This window comes from Colletotrichum siamense (genome assembly GCF_013390195.1).
Source record: "Colletotrichum siamense strain Cg363 chromosome Unknown KSG_Cg363_contig04, whole genome shotgun sequence".
NCBI classification, from domain to species: Eukaryota; Fungi; Ascomycota; class Sordariomycetes; order Glomerellales; family Glomerellaceae; genus Colletotrichum; species Colletotrichum siamense.
The window spans coordinates 1436963-1453625 of NW_023501017.1; the positions used below are offsets into that span (position 1 = coordinate 1436963).

Genomic DNA, 16663 nt, shown 5'->3' on the forward strand with positions numbered 1-16663 from the left:
CATTATTTTACTGAAGCCCTAAATCAGGAGCTTGATAGGACTTTACCCCCCCTCAACCCGTCAACAACAAAGCATCCACCCTGCTTGCTCCTAGCTTTCCCAAGTCCACCATGAAATGTCCTTTCATCTTCTCTCTTCCAGCCCCACTGCGCCAGAGGTCCTCTGCCACGGTTTCTTTCATCCCAAAAAAGCCCATATTCTCCTTCAAGTGTCTGCCCATTGTCGCAAAGACCTGCAGCAGCCCCTAAGAAACCAGGTTCCATGTGTCGAGAACCTTCCACAGTCCATCCAGCAAGAGAAAGAAACGGCCCCAAACCACAACAAAAATTTCAGCCTATTCTCCTTCCAGTGCCAAGGACCTGTCCTGCTAGGTCTAAGTTCCATCAGACTTCACAACCGAGAGAGCTAGTAGCGAAAGTGTTCTCGCCAAGCCGGTTCAAGTTGATGTTCATCTGTGCCCAGTACTGCCACAGTCTGAACGCACGCGCTTGGGCTGCGGCATCGATGAACTTCGGAGAGCCATTAGAGCCCTTGTCGAACATGACGAGCACGGGCCCCCAGGCGCACAGCAATGTGCCCCATTGAAGCAACCTGCCACCCGCACCAAGATGATGCTAGAATATTCTCCTTCCAGTGTTGTCCCTGCTGATGGCTCAGCCCACCAGATTTGACAATCGAATGAGCTCCCCTCTTTTTTTGTAGCTTGAGAGGTTGCTTCATCAAAAGCCATGCGTAGCGACGCTGCGGACGAATAGAAGGGAGCCCATGAAACAAGCAACCATCTGGGCGGCCTACCCGGTTGGGGCAGGTCCATGTCCATGGAGCTGGTGAACGAAGAGGACGGACGGACAAACCCCACTGCGATGGCCACCAGGCTCCCACCCCGAATGGCGTCCTGCTGATGGTGGGGACATGGCGGCACATCTCGGTGCCGATACCTGTAGTAGAGTTAGCAGGCAAAGCCGTGGAGATGAAAAGTAGATGAAAACATACCGGTGAAGCCGCTTCCGCCAGTAGGGATCGGCTTGTGAATACTACCAAGAATGATGGCGTTGCCCTTTCAATACAAATACTGCAACAGAGCAAGCAAATACTTCTGTTGTTTCATTGAAACCACACCCGAGTGGCCCTTGACATCGTAGGTGTAAGAAACACAGTTCGAGAGACGGCCTGTGGGCGGGACCGGCCCCGTCGATCAGGCGAAAGCCAGATCATTGTGTCGAAAGACACTGCAAATCGACTTGTAGTGGGTTGCGAAGATGTTACTCGCACCAAAGATTCTTCCAGCTGATCTCGGAAACATCATCCTCCGCGTCGTCAGCGGTTGCAGCGGGCAGCGAGACAATCGAACGTCCTGCGAAAGGGTAGCGAGTATCCCGCATCAGGGCCATCGTTCGATGGGGGAGGTGGCAGACGCAGCCGCCACCGAGAATCGATCGTACGGGGTAGCGGTGTCTTGGGTGTTCGAAAGTCTCTGTTCAATGTTAGCGTTTGTTTCGGTTTCTGCTGGGTGCGTGTCCTACCGTGATGAAATTGAGAAGGTCCCCAGTTGAGCACTTGGAGACTTGGGAACACGCGAACTGCGTGCTCCGGAAGGTCGGAGCTCCTGGCGCCGGAGCCCACCCAGACGAACTTGGTGGCTGATCTCCGACGCCTCGGAGAAAGTGAAGCCTTGGGTGTTCGAAAGTCTCTGTTCAACGTCAGCATCGCGAAGATCCCTGTGGGTTTTGTGTCGTACCATTGAGAAATAGGAAAGTGAACAAGTAGTCGGCCTCGAGCCCCAGACGTAGTTGAAGGCCTCGAGGCCCGGTCGAAAGGCGTGGGTGTGCGAAAGTCTCTGTTGGAAGTCAGCACCTGTGCGAAGGTTTCCGCGGAGTGTATGCCCTACCGTCGGGAAACAGCGAATCCGAGAACGCTGAACGTCCAGACGAACTGGACGGGCTCCGAGGCAATATCGAAGCCGGCAGCCTGGGTCTCACCATTGTTGATAGCCTGCCACTCAGCCGTCAACAATCAGTGCAGACTCCAGACAGCTTCCTGCTGTTATGATAGCGCCCGTGGCATGAAAACCCACCATGAATCTTGGAGCAAAAACCTGTTAACGATGGACGCGGCACTTGATGCATGGTGCGGTACAGCTTTAGAGCCACGTGCTGCATCATCGGAAGTCTGTGAACAAAGCCCAGAAATGGAAGCTGATGGTGGAGGCTGGGTGGCGCTTGGAGATAAGAAGGCTGTTGAAGATGAACGCGGCACTTGGTGCATGGTCTTGTAGAGCTGTAGCTCCACGTGCTGCACGACTGGGAGTCTGTGAACAAATCCCAGAAATGGGTGCGGACGACCGGGTTTCGGACTGAGACCGAAGGTAACGATGGCCTCGACATCTGAATTTCTGCCGCCAACCACCCAGCGGAGTTGACCTCGCCATTGTCGTCAATGTCGCGTGAGATCTGCTGCTCTGCGGTGAGAGTCAAGTGTCGAAGTTGCTCCAATGGCGAGAATCTGGAGATGAGCTCCTGGTCAATAAATGGGCAGATTGAAAGGGCCCGCCGTCCTCACTGGTGATGGTGACGCGAACTGCCGTCGCAACCACTGCGACGAGGGTGGCATGCGGGTTGTCAGAACGGCTTCGGAGAAGAGGCACCATCTTCTCCAGAATGTAGGGCATTCCAAGCTGGCCGTAGCCCTCATTGGCAATGTGGGTGGCCTGTGAGAGCGATCCGACCAAACTGTTCCATGCTCAAAAAGCTTTTGACAGGTTCATGAACGACGAGAAGGGTTGCACGAAGAAGCGAGCGCCAGAAGACCTCAGGAAACTATTCCATTCCCCTCATTCTCATCCCCTTGTCCCCCCCATTACCTGGAATGTTTGAAAACAGAACGGTAAGAGGGGGGAACTGGAAAGGGGATGATGAGGTAGTTGAGCACCAACACAGATTTCGACACTAAAAGGGTAGCCCGCGCTAAGTAAGAGAAGCTCGGTACCCTCTTAGTGTCAAAATCTGTGCTGGTTGATAGCTTTCTAGGCTGGAAGGCATGTCGGCGAGGAAGGTGTCAGGGAGGAATGACATCTGCGAGGAGCATGACTTCTTGCGCGAAGCACCCCATGAATTGGCGGCGGGGAATCCGAACAAGAACCCGTGGTAGCTCATCTTGTCGTTGCTGCGCTGTCCGTTGAAGTTGGACACTTGGTTAAGCTGTGATCGGGGTGTGGTAGAAGTTTTGTCCGTCGATTGGCTTCCCCCAATGCAAATCCATTCTTGATTCACTGCAGTTGCCAGACGAGCGTCGCTGATTGTTGAAGCTGGGAACGGCGGCCAAATGCGCAGTTTGGCCGTATGTTGGGTCCCATCGGCGAAGCTCTCTGTTGGCCAGGCGAGCGTTGCTCAGTGTCGATGTTGGACATTTTGCAGGCAACTAATTTCTGAGATTAGAGCCAAGGAAGAATCAATGTCATCCCGCGGGCGGATGCGGACGGAATGGGGTGCTTACTCAAGTGCCATTCAAATGAGGGAAAGGAAACCACCAGACCCAGACATGTCGTTGCCGTTGGAAGGCGGGATGACGTATGCCCGGGCGGACAACAACCACACCTGGGGCGGAGGGAAGGCTAAAGGCACCCCATGGACGTTGAACATGGACGCGTGCCCTGTCTGTGAAATAGGTTTGGTCAGTGATGGTTTCAGCGAAAGAGACATTCTTCCTGCAACATACAGGCCAAGTCTGAATGAGCTGGTGAACGAAGAAGACGAAAAAGCCCGTTCTGCCCTTTGTGGGCGTTCTTCTCCCGCAAATTTCGGGTGCTTTGTGTGCTGTGAAGTGGAAGGAGGGGTTAAGTTCCCGGTTGAGCGGGCTGGTGCGACCCAAAATTAGACGCAGAAACAGGACCTGTTGTGGGCGTTAGACAGCGAGCAAGATAAGAGAAAAAAGGAAAAGAAAATCAGACTTCGATTCAACCCAGAAGATGATGGTGAACAGGGTCTCTGAGCTTGAAATGCTTGTCTGTCAGTGTTGGTACCTACCCGAGTTGATGGTTGGTAAAGTTGTTTGGATGTTGGAAAGTGGGTAATTTGGAACTTTGATTCGAGCCCGGAAGGTATGGTATATAGATACCATCTTACGGTCTTCCCCGTCTGTTGGAGCGGATGTTGTTGATGATGCGAAAGGCTCGCCGGGATCCTGTCTTCAGAGGGGGTTGTATTGTTGTGAAAGTTCTTGATGGGTGCGTGGTTGACGATGGGTGTTTTTTGGAGGAGTTCTGGGGATGGTAGATGTTATGGTGGGTTTTGTGCGACTTGACCTTCACGCCAGCAGCCCAGGATTCTTCTTCAAGGTAGTTAGGTAGAGATGGGAAGGCTGGTGGTGCGAGGGTCGATGTGGCCAATCTCCAAACAGCCCTCTAAGGCGGCATCTGCCTCAGTCGGATTCCAGACCATATCTTGTGTGGTCGTCAGTGCTAAGCGAGGGTAGGGTTTTTATTGTGAAGGTTGTCACCAGACGAAAATTCTTCAATCGCTCTTTCTTCAGGTGGTGTGAAATTTCTGGATCGCTGTTGCTGATCAGGGACAAAGCCGCCGACTGCAGCCGGTCTTTGTTTTTTTTCTTTGCTTTGTTACCTTACACTTCGGTTTCTTTTATGTGGAGCTGTGTGTTCCTATAACCAACTGCAACCTAACATAACCACTTTCCATGAATTAAATTTAGTCACTGAATTAGCTGGTCTTTAGAACTTTGCTTCTTATTATCAGAATTATATAAAATTGGGCTGCCCATAGCCCTAGATCACAAGGGGCACACCATCATAAAATACCAGGACCCATTCCCCATTCGACATGCGCCTGGTTTACATGCCAAGCGCGGTGGAAATCATGCCCCTGCTACCAAGAATAGCCATTGGCGTGTGGAAAGTTCTCAACCGCGACTTGGCAACTTCCATTCTTCCCTCAACATCATGGCCCCCGAGATGCTCGTGGCCACCTACGGATACTTTAAGCCAACTGCAGTTCGTCTGCAGGCCCAAGAGCGTCGCCGGCAAGCTCTGGGGGACGGCGATGAGCATCTGCCCCAGCTTCTCCAGAACTTCAGGGGACGACAGCATGGTGGGCTTCAATAGGCCCTGCGTATGACTGGCGTCCTTGATGTCCTTCTGCCTTACGCGTCTACTAGCACGTTCTCGCAGTCTGAACGGTACTGAAAAGCGAAATTGTAGTTAGAAGACCTGTCCAGCGGGCTTTCGGGGCGTTCAGAAGCCGTTTCGTCATAAAGAACAAGAGGGTCTGGTGATCCGTGATGACGTTAAAGCGCTGCGATACAGATATCAGTTGCCATATCTACCGCCCTCGCAAAGGGCTCGGGGAGGAGTCGTGTTTACGAGATAACGAAACACAATTTTTTGGATGCATTGGTGCCCCTTATTTGTAAGTCCATGCGGTTTCATGCCGGAGGTGATGATCGAAGAACCTGGTATGTCCAGTTGGTGCCACTTCAACCGGGACCAGGACCCGAGATGCCAATGTTCTCTCTACTCTGTTTTTTGTTTTCCCAAGGCCACAGTGCGAGCCTTTTAATCTGATGGATTCTCGGACCTTACACTCTAGGCTTGACGTTGCAGCAACCGCGTATGTCTTTGGGCCGGTCGGCTCTTGCAGTCGCGTGATGGGCCACCGGGGCAGTTGCGCCGCAGGTGACCCCCCAAGGAGCACTCCGTTGAAGATGACCCATTTCGCCGGTTCATCAGAACCGTTCTTCATCCAGTGCAAAGCCGTTTGGTACTTGCGGCGATTCTCCTGGGAAAGAGCTTAGGCCACCTCAAGTTATTCGATAAACAGAGCTGTCTTCGGTTGCTATACGTTTCTGGCAAGCAAATAATCAGCTGCCAGCATAGAGTGACATTATTTTCAAGGTCAAATAGCATGACGACAGATGTATGGGTCCGTGACTCCTTGTAAGATATTGCTAGGTGAGGTATCTTGCGAACAACCAAGTCCATGGCAGTACCAGTTTGCCGTAAGATACATCTGCAGAGTAATCGTCGACCTGAGCCTGCTCAGCTTGCTAGTCCGACTGGCTCTGCGGGCTCGGCTGGCCCTGCTGGGCCTTCCAGCCGTCCTGAGAGTCCTTGACGAACTTAACCATTGAAGGAGCCCGACTTCTAAGGTGCCCCCCCTCCTCCGCGAGAGCTGTTTGGGCTTTCGAGAATTTTCTCAATGCCGTCCATGGAAGGCATTGAGGCAAGGTGCTGCAGGGCCTCAGCTACTACCTTCTTGGATTCTCGCAGCAAGACGATCAAGGAATCAGTTCTCAGGACGTCATGGCCAATCAAATGGAAGGTACAACCATGGTGGGACATCTTCTACCTCTAGCAGAGTAATACCGTTGTTCTGCATGTTGTTTTGCTGATACACTCACGTAGATAGCCCACCAACTACAAAAATGATTTGCTGAGATCGAGTGCTCTGCCTCAACTAGCAGAGACGCATGCGAGATTAACGACACTCGCATACGCGCACCCAGTGGCTCGTGCCCGGGCAACGGATGCTACATCCAAACAAATCTTAAGACGTCCCAGGATGTCTACTTTGCATGGAAGTTCCACAATACTCCGGGTGGTGGCACGTGTTTTCCACTGCGACTTCCAAATCTCAGTGGTCCTGGCTCGCCGACATTGCCATCATCCTTACAGCCATCTTTCATTGCGGCTACTGTTTGCCTCTGTCAGCGCCTGCGTTCCTATCCCATGATCCTGCAGGAAACACTTGTGTCGATGCCAAAGCCTCTCTGATTGGGATTTTGTCGGCTCGACTTGATGAAGTTTGACAATGGAAGTCTGCTACCAAAGTGAAACACAAATGGCCCGGGGCAACACAGTCATGTTGTTGCGTAATGCAAGCGAGAAACGAGTAAATCTCCTGCTCCCGCGGTTATTGCCAGCTCAGCAGACTTATGATTCACTTTGATTCAGCATTGTAATAAGCCAGGACTCTTTTTGGAGACTCAGCAGTATATCATCAATCCCGCGGTTGGCTGGCTTGTTCTCCATGCTGGCTGTTATGCTGAACAGATGCGGACTGCTTCGAAGATGAAAACAACCCAAACAGCACTCTCGCCTCAAAGTGCAACGTGCTCAACAGCTTTCGACACATTGCTCTTGTGGTTCTCCAGCATTATGCGGAGGGAGACTAGGGCCCGACTTCTCGTCTGTTGTAGGTTGAAATACACCCTTCTGGGCCCGTCTGTTGTGCTTCGTGTTGATCTGCAGTCTGTACAGAGTTTCCACAAGTGTATCGTAGATTGTGTCCTTATTTCTTTTGTTGAAACCTGGGGACAGTTCCACCGCGCGAACGGTTGCCCGTCGAGGTCTGGCCCGCCCTGGTGTGGCGATCTTGGCGCTGATAGCCGCCGTGACGTGGTCGTCGTCGTTATCATCAGAATCGTCTTCATGAGCCGAGTCGTCACGGCGGTCATGATGGTGATGATTGCCGCTGGTTCAGCAGTCTGGCTAGAAACTGGAACAACGTGTATTGGGTTCATAACTGCCATAGGCTCACCTACCGGGTTCCACGTTCTCGCCGCCTGGGCAACGTCACCTTCGTCCGCGCGTTCGTAGCCCGGTGCAGGATCGCTGACCTCGCTGAGTTTGTGACGCCGCCTCTTCGAATAGGCGGGCGGCTCTATTTGCATAGCCTGCTGCCAGTAGACCCCATTCCCTGATCGTCATACTCTCTTTGAGGCAGATTCGTGACAGAGCAGCCGACTACTAGGCTCCCCGTTCTCCCATGCCGCGGCGACTGATGTATGGCGTAGACTCCGTTCAATGGTGACACTCATTGTGATGATAAGCTAGGAGAATCAAAGACAGAGTGCCCGAAAAGATACAACAAGTTACTGGGCATTCTCCTTTGCTCATGTTGAAGAGACACATGCAACACCCATATCCCAGTGCCACACCTTCGTTTGTGGGGCTTCCCGGATCCCTCCAACAACTTCGTGTTGTCGTTCGGGTTAAACATATCAGAACGCCCGTCCATGTATAAAGAGGACAAGATCGTTTGGGTTGTTCATTGCGTCCATTATTGTTATAAAACCTTTAGGAGAAGACCGCGCCAGCCAGGCAGACCAAGTCCTCCGCGTCAATGGTGATAGTCATCGTGGTTTCGCATATTCCGTGGGCGATACACTGGGTAGCTCATTAACAATATCCAGACACGAGCCTGTCGTGGATGAGCGCCTTCTTGAATGTCATTGCGGCAGCATTGATGTATCGGGCGAAATGGAAGCTTGAAAAAAGGCTTTCAGCAGCCTCAACGCTTCATCCGAGTTGCTCCCAGGACACCTTTGCAGACATGGCCGTTCCCAATGCACAATGATGGACCATCGTGTTCCAACACAGCGCGCTCTGCCCTCACGGTTGCTGCTAACACACAGACAGCAAGGAAGGCTGAGACCATCTGCTAGCGATTGCAATAACCCAGCCCCGACGCTAGCCTAATGTCGGTATCATCATTACCGCCAATCATCGAGCCGTCTAAGCGTGCCTCATGGCGCAACCCCTAGCTTTTGATGCTCTCTTTTGGGCCCGGTATATATCATCACGTTTTCTCGGAGCAGACTCGCGCTGCCATCGCAAACTCGAAATCTTTATCGGTAAGAATCGATCTTCCTGGCAAGCTTTCTGTTTGGCCTTTTGCGGTTCTACTGCTGGCGTACCTTGCGGTAAGACCTTCTATTAGACAAAGAGCGAGAAGGCGGGCATACACTGCGTTAGAGCATCTCGATTATGGCTCAGGTTGACAGGCATTACTGTCTACTCAGCCATATCCCTTCGAGAGACAGACTATTCCGCGAACATATGGCACCCGCGGCTTGATGATGCCCGTTTTAAGTCGTTTGGGTGGGTGCCGTCAGCCACACTTTTATTGAGCAGCGGGCAGCATGCTGATATGCATCAATACTTCTAACTGAATCTGCCGCTGTGTTAACAGGAACTGCATCATGTTGCATTGATGGCTGGCCTGAGACTGGATGGCAGACATAGGCTGGCTTCTTCATGAGTTGAAAAGGAGCCCGGTTCTTCGTTGTATAGTATCACAACGTCCTTTGCCCATGTCTCCGACTTGGGCTCGAGTTGCTGGAAATTTAATTGAAGGTAGGAGGAGGGCGTACGAGGGTGTCTTTACCAGGTAGAAATGTGCGAATATTTGAAAGCCGCCCTCGTTGCGGAGAGATGGTCCATCTCTGGAAGCGGTGGCGAGAAATTGAGGAAGTCTGACCGGCTGCCATGCTTCCACACTGCCAGGTTGAGGCTTTCCATTTCATCCTAGATCGAACATTTCAGGAGACCGAGAAAGCCGCGAATGAGTGCCAAGTATTGGGCTTCAATAGTCATCTCAGTACCCATACTTTCGGACCCATCATAGCCTCCCGCCTAAGGTTGAGTGACAGAGCACGGTCGTCTGATCATGAATATTAGTAAAGTGTCAGATGATCTTTTGATAGATATCTGCGTTGATGCGCCACTTCTATGATGTGTCAGACCCCGAAGACATACTTGCCTCCTTCTGAGAACGCGCGCCTTGGTCCTCATATAGAGAGAGTTGAGGTTGAGGGCCTGGGGACTCTGTAAGAAAAATGAGATTTCTCAGACAGGCAGTGGGATAGAGGTTTCCATCTGGTCAACTGCGTCGCCTTCGCTGGCATTCATCCTTAGCGGTTGTAGCTGGTGTGAATATTTCCATTAGAAGAGGACTATCCTGTGCTAACGGCAGGCATGAGGTGCTGGAGCAAGGGAATTTCGAAATAACATAAACAGCCCGGGGGATAGGCACACGGCGTAAGTCATCCAGATGCTCTCTTGAGAGCCTTGGCTTTCAAGGCAATGATTTTGGGTCAACTGCGGACTAGGTCTGAAGATTCATACTGGACAGTCCTGAAAGCCGTCGAGAACTCCATGTTCGGAAAGCTCTCGGGAGCGTCGAGCTTTGTTGATTCAAGTCTACATGATACTTAAAGACGAATTGATCGAGCACATCTTTACGTGGCATTTTCCTTGCATGTTGTGTGATGCTCTGGTGTAAGATTGAGTCGAGTAGTTGCTTTTACTAATGATTCGGAGTGCCCTGACTAGGGCGTCTCCAGTCTTCAAGTTAGGTAATCCAAGTAATATGACGATATCAAGAGCATTGATAACCGCTACGCTTCATCGGAGACCTCGTCATCTTGGTAGTAATCTTTCTTCCCTTCTAACTTTTTTCTTTGTAGTTTGCTACCTGGAGGCGTACCTTATTGACTACTATATAACTCTCACAGGGAAATATTTAAGGGCTAGGATAGTAGAGAAACCTCTATAACTACTTAAGGGGGTATATAAAGAGAGTGTGAATTACTTTAATTATAAAAAATAAGTATCTCTTTTTTTATATTACTATAACCTATTATACTAAAATACTAAAATAATACTATATTTACTACTTCTATAATTATTACTTTAAGAATAATAGTTTTACTTAGTTTATTAGAGAAAAAGAGGATAATATTTATAAGTTTTAAAATAAATACTTTTTTCTTTAAAACTATAATAAATTTAAAAAAATATTATTTTTTATTACTTATTAATATATATTATCCTTTATTAATATAGCTATAATAATCTATCTCTTTTTAAAATATTTAATAAGTTTAAAGATATTACTAAAGTATTTAAAAATAATAAAATAACTAATAACTAATATTATAAAATAAATTAATTAAACTATCTAAAATAAAAAAGTTTATTAGTAGAATTTAAAGTAGTACTATAATTTAATAGAGTAGTAGTTAATAAAAGTAGTTAGATATATAGGGGGTAATTAGAGTAAGGGGGACCTCTTATATATCCTTAGTTATATAAAAATTCACAAAAGAATTCTTCACAAAATAATCTTAGTAGTAATACTCATCATTGACCCTCATTCTTAGAAAACGGTCTATGTCCATCTTAACCCACGACGGGTGACATAGGTACTTTTAGGACCCGGTGATCGTAAAAGCCCCAGATGGTAACATCGGGAATGCTTCCTACTGGTAGGAGGGTAGGAAAGCAGCGCAGTACCATGCGAACCATCAGTCCCTGGTATGAGCAGTCTCTGAAGGCCACGACGCCACTGATGTTTCCTGGATCTTTTCGCGACCACCGTTTGTGGCACATAATGAATGGTGCAGGTAGAAGTAAGCTGGATCCGGGGGAGTTGTGAGTGGAAGTCGTGACCGCGCTTTAGCTTGAATGCATTCGACCTTGGACGCACAATGTATGTCGTCCTCGTCATTTATCCTGAAGACCATAGCGTAGCGCTGGTTGAAAGGCGTCATAACAGCCAAACAACTCAGGACCGGTCCTCCACATAGGGTGAGAGACGAAAATGGAGGCATAATTAGATTGTAGAACGGAGGCGACGGCATCTTGGTGGAAAGCACACAAGAGCCAGTCTCGAGGCAGCCGCGTACGTGCTAATTGCGACTAACCTGTGAACCGTTGTCTGCTGCCAGTCCATCGCGTACCGCGGCAGGAAGTCACAACTATCCAACCAGAAACGTACCTGAAAATCCCAGCTGAACGATACTACCAGCGGTTTATGGGTCTAGCTTTAGTCCTAATGGCATGTTACCAGGGTGGAAGGCCTGATAACCTCTTAGGTATAGCATAGTAACTAGAAAATGAGAAGCCCTGTGCAGATCAGCTCTTTTTGAACAGCTCCGCGGTCAAGGTATCCGACAAATGTAGGCCAATTATGCCCTGGGCCTGATTTGTAATGACACTATCGTACCCCTCCTCACGATGGACAGCCTGGCGAAACCGGCCGTCGCTGTCATCAACTTCAAGAATAGCTGTGTTCGCTCTATGGGCATCTGCTAAAGTGATGTCCAAAGTGAGAACCCAAGCAGCCTTCTCCTAGGTCTGCGTAAGATGAACATATTAAACAACACGTATTTGGCTACAAGTTGCATGGTGCGTTTCGCCGATGTAATAACAGAACCTTGGCGACGATCTCAACTATCCTTCTCGGATGCTTCCGAGAAGAGTTGGAGAGCATGCCTGCACCAAGCTCCGAGCTAGTAAGTAGTTGAGTTACCCATACTTTTGTTGGCTCGGGTCAAGTGACATTCCCGCGCCTGAAGTATGTTCCGCCGAAGAGAGACCTTTGGTAGTAAGGTCCGCAGCCTGGTTGCTCCTATGTTGCAAAGGGCTTGACTCGTCGCTTCAAGGGACGACTGGGGAAGATGGAACCTTCAAAAGCTCTCGTTTTCCGACAGCCAGTCGAGACCTATCCCGAATCCCGATGCCAGCTTTGGTATGTTTGTATGACAGTGCTAGTAAATTCATTCCCGATTAAAGTAGCTGTTATCGAATAAAGACGTACTTCGAGAAATGTTCCAGTCCTGGGGATACGTAAGTGATACATTAAGATGGCTCTCTTCACCGTTTCAAATTCTCGATCATAGGCGTATGGCGCTCTGGAGAATCTATAGGGCCCGAGGTGTATGTAGTGAGGTGTTAATTTGTAAGGATAAAGAGTAGGCAGTAGCTGGTAAACGCAATGGATTGCCGTAAAGATAAACTTGGTAACATTTCATAGCTTCGATTTGTACAGCGCCTTCTGCTGTTTCTCTGCCTTTTCCGTCTCCTTCTTCCACCAGTCCACTCGAGCATTGATGACGTCGGCGAATGCCTCCAACCACTTCGGGTCAAACTTGGGCAGTATTCGTCCCGTCGAGCCAGGCGCAGGCTCGCCGGCAATGGCGCGCAACGCCTCAAAGTACTCCTCAAAATCCGGAGAAAGGGTAAAGAAGGGCACGCCATCACCTCGCTTGGCCAGACGATCCACTTCCCATTTCTCCATCTCCGTTGTTGATGGAAGTTGCCCGCGTCCCGCGAACACGCGAGCCGCAGCTACTGCTTGCCACTCAAATACACGGAAGGTGAAGCCACCAGTCACCTAGGTCGGTTAGCTCAGATTCGATGCTTGAACAGAAGTAAGCTTACCATGCCTACAAATGCCAAAGATGGGTCATCGGTGTGGAAAACGTGTTGATAAAGTCTCGGGATACGCCAATTTTCAATCTTCAACTTTGGCAAGAAGGGGAAGCTGAAGTCATAACCTGTGGCGAACAAAACAATATCGACGTCATCTACGGTCGACTTGTCGCTAAAGGTGATGCGGCCGGTTTTGTGGCAGAAGTGCGTGATTTGCGGTTTTATGGTGATGTCGAGATGGGTGAAGGGGGCCCATCCAAATGCAGGTAGCGGTTCCCGAAGAGACGCTATCACGGGAGTTCGTGATACTAGACGAATGTCGTGTAGTGCGTCAAATGCCGAGACGGAACCACCGACGACTACAACTTTCTAATCCGCGTGTTAGATCGGAAGGCCGCCTCGCAAAGTGTGATAGGTACCAACCTTGCCCCTGAACTCCTCAAGATTTCGAAAGTGCTTGCTGTGTTTTACACGCCCAGGGAACTTCTCATCATACTTGACGAGGCCTGGGATTTCAGGGATGTAAGGCAAGTAGAAATGGCCAGAACCGACAACTATCGCATCGAAAGTTTCTTGCCACCAGTAGTCCTTCGACTTGCCTGGGACTACCTTCCTGAGCGTCAAGACCCACTCGTCGCCTTTCTTCTCCGCCAGCTCGACCGTGGTGCTGAACTCGACCAGCTTATCATGGCCGCCACGGGTGAAGATTGCCTCAACCCATTCTCGAATGAGCTCTCGGTGTCTGAAAGGCGCGCCGGGTCCATACTGGGCAATCGTGCGCTCCGAAAGGACCTTAGGGATAGGCTCTTGCGTGAAGGCCATGATCTCGGGCGTGATGTTGCTGTGCAGCGTTTCGTGCACGCCAGTGTCCGCATAGCGTAGCTGATGCGAGTTGATCTTCTCGGTCTTCGGAGTCCATGTGGGAAAGGTGTTGGGGAGGTCGACAGGGGGATTGGCGCGTTGCTCGACGAGATCGCGAAGGGAAGGGATTCGGGGCGGAAGCTCAGGAGTGTAAACCCTCAAATGGACGTCAGCGATTGAATATCTTAAATTACTATAATCATTAGTTCAACTTACCAAGTTCCTCCAGCGAGATCCCGTCGCTCAAAAACGCGGACAACGTCGAAGGCCTGCTCCTTCACTAGCGCATCCGTAGCAATCGCGCCCGCCGGGCCGGCGCCAATGACAGCCACTCTGCGTATTTTCTTGGCCATAAGGATGTTCTAAAATGTGTTGGAAAGGTTTCGAAGACGATAAGTCAGATGTTTTGCGATGGATGTCCAGGCGCGCGTCGCAATTCATGAACACTCACCTCAATTGGTGACATCCGATGCTAATGAGTGCCTTTTCGGAGGGTTCCGCGTGGACAAGGCATTGAGACGACATCGGAGCCATATACGGACGCGTCGGGGACTCTCCGACATGTCGTGATCCGAAAATGTGCTGATTGTTGGTTGTCGCAACGGGCGCAGTCCCAAGGTGGAGCTCATCGACGATTGCATCACGACCCCTGAGAAAGACGCAAGTGGGACGGCATCCTTCCATGCCACCCCAGACTATGAGTCCAGACACATTTGAGATAAACTCCGGGAATAAGAGAAGTGAGAGAGATAATGCTTGACAGCAGGCCAAGATTACATGACGATGCAGTTATGCTTTTGAGGTGTGCTTCAAATGTTCAAGTACTAAAACTACCATCTCATTGACAACGCTGCTGTAGCTGCCATGACGCCTGGAATAATAAGCTACAAGACGTATCTGAAGTGAAGGTTCTCCTTGTCGGTGAGGTCTTTGAATGCAAATCTGTCCCGTTCACTCTCGTCTAGGTCGAGACTGTCCCGCCTTTTGTTCTCCTTCCACAGCAGGACGTACAGCGCCAATGCTGAGACGATGGTAATACAGTAGCTACGAATGTCTGTTAGTCATCTAGAAATTGTTTTTAATTTGAAAACAACACACCAAATGATCACGCCCGTCCAAAGCTCGGGATAATGCTGCGCTTTCGTCTCGCTCCTGACAAGCTGTGGGCCAACGATGTTTCCCACGCAATAAGCGACAAACACGGCAGAAGCCATGAAGCTTTTCTTCGTCTCGCCCGCAACGTTACCTGCGCCCAGAGTGACGGTCAAACTGACAACGGGCCCGAAAAACCCTATAAGTGAGTAGCCAACGACTGGCGCGACTGGCCGCACGCCCCAATCTGACTTCCAGATTGTCACAAACCCAGCGATAACTGGAAGAGTGCATACGATCAGCGTGATGATCCGGATGTTGCGGTATTTGGCGCAAAGCCAGCCGGTCAGTGGAATGCCGACGGCGCAAATCGCTCCAAGCGGGAACTGGAAGAGGATGCTGTCCAAGGCGGAGTACCCGAATGTCGATACAATGAGGGGACCAAACCCAGAGACAGCGCCGTTGACAGTGTATCTGTTCCTAAAATCAGCTTGAGTTTGCATATCACACATTGCGATGACTTACCCAGAAGCCATAGTCAAAGCCACAAGCCAAACCCTCGGGTCCAGCACCGCCTCCTTGATCTGGCTTCCCTTGATAGTCTGATTCTTCACGCCAGTTTGCCCCCGCCGCAAACGCTCCACAGCAACCTTCCGTTCCTCGGGCTTCAGAAACCAAGCCGTCAGCGGCGAGTTTGGCAAGAAGAAGCACCAAATGCCAAACAGAAACGTCAGCCCGCCCGCAAGCACGTAGATGTACTGCCACGGGGCCAACGCGCCGCCCTTGATTTGCGCAAAGCCGTAGTTAAGGGCGCTTCCTATAATCGTGAACCATCCAGTGCCCGAAAACCACCAACTTTGCCGGAGGGCTTGCTCCTTTTGAGTGTAGTACCCGCTGACGGTTGTCATGAAGGCTGTTGGGATGATTGACTCTGTAAAGCCTGCAACATAGGCTGAGTATGTGGGTTATGTTTCGTGTGGTGATGATGACTGACCTAAGAAAAAGCGCTGAACAAGAAGTCCTTGCCACGAAGTAACACCGGCAGTTGCAGCACAGATGATTGCCCAGACCATGACGACGGGGCCAAGTGTCCATCTGGTGTTGAACCTCTGCAGTAGGTATGTCATCGGGTATGATCCGATGAGCTGGCCGAAGTAGAAGATGGATGTTGCCCAGCTCAGACGCGTTGTGTCCGTCTTTGGTGGTGTCACGGAACTGTCGACGACTGAGAGTTGCAGGTCTCCGGTCATGCCGAATAGTGCTGCGCTCCCGAGAATCGCCTTTGTCCATGAGTTAGACGCTGCAACAGCCCAGCCAGAAAGGAATTCCTCACCTTGTCATAGTACACCAGTCCATATCCTGATTAGGTTGTCAGCGTCTCGTTTGTTAATGAAGTGGTGCGCTGCCATCTTTACCAATGACCATCGCTGGCATCAGAAAGAGATCAATCTTCCTCACGACTCGAGCCTCGATCTCAGGATCAATCACCTGGGCGTGGTCTCCGACCGCCTCCAGAACTGAGGATTGATAACGATCATGTTTCTCCGACTCTTCCAGTCTCAAAGGACCCTCGGGGCTATCTTGAGCGTCTGTCTGTGACGCCATCGAGCTTTACACCGTCGAAATAACACCAAACGAAATTGATATCTCACATCCAAGATGGCGGTATCATGCATGTGACTTTAGTTATATGTTCTCGGAAAT

General features: G+C 50.3%; 3 protein-coding genes across 3 annotated transcripts; all 3 read right to left on the reverse strand.

Annotated features, from left to right (window-relative positions):
* Window positions 1-1262: 1262 nt before the first annotated feature.
* Window positions 1263-2077, reverse strand: CGCS363_v006323 (uncharacterized protein; the record flags this gene model as incomplete). Its single annotated transcript, XM_036638172.1, has 4 exons — window positions 1263-1474; window positions 1524-1837; window positions 1889-1992; window positions 2075-2077. The coding sequence occupies 4 exons, from the start codon at window positions 2075-2077 to the stop codon at window positions 1263-1265; spliced, it is 633 nt and encodes a 210-aa protein (XP_036495364.1).
* A 10525-nt stretch (window positions 2078-12602) lies between these two features.
* fmo1-5 (Thiol-specific monooxygenase) lies at window positions 12603-14220 on the reverse strand (the record flags this gene model as incomplete). Its single annotated transcript, XM_036638173.1, has 4 exons — window positions 12603-12968; window positions 13016-13375; window positions 13430-14024; window positions 14084-14220. The coding sequence occupies 4 exons, from the start codon at window positions 14218-14220 to the stop codon at window positions 12603-12605; spliced, it is 1458 nt and encodes a 485-aa protein (XP_036495359.1).
* Window positions 14221-14751: 531 nt separating this feature from the next.
* Window positions 14752-16564, reverse strand: CGCS363_v006325 (putative transporter; the record flags this gene model as incomplete). Its single annotated transcript, XM_036638174.1, has 6 exons — window positions 14752-14911; window positions 14966-15433; window positions 15485-15899; window positions 15954-16239; window positions 16293-16318; window positions 16375-16564. The coding sequence occupies 6 exons, from the start codon at window positions 16562-16564 to the stop codon at window positions 14752-14754; spliced, it is 1545 nt and encodes a 514-aa protein (XP_036495358.1).
* Window positions 16565-16663: the final 99 nt, after the last annotated feature.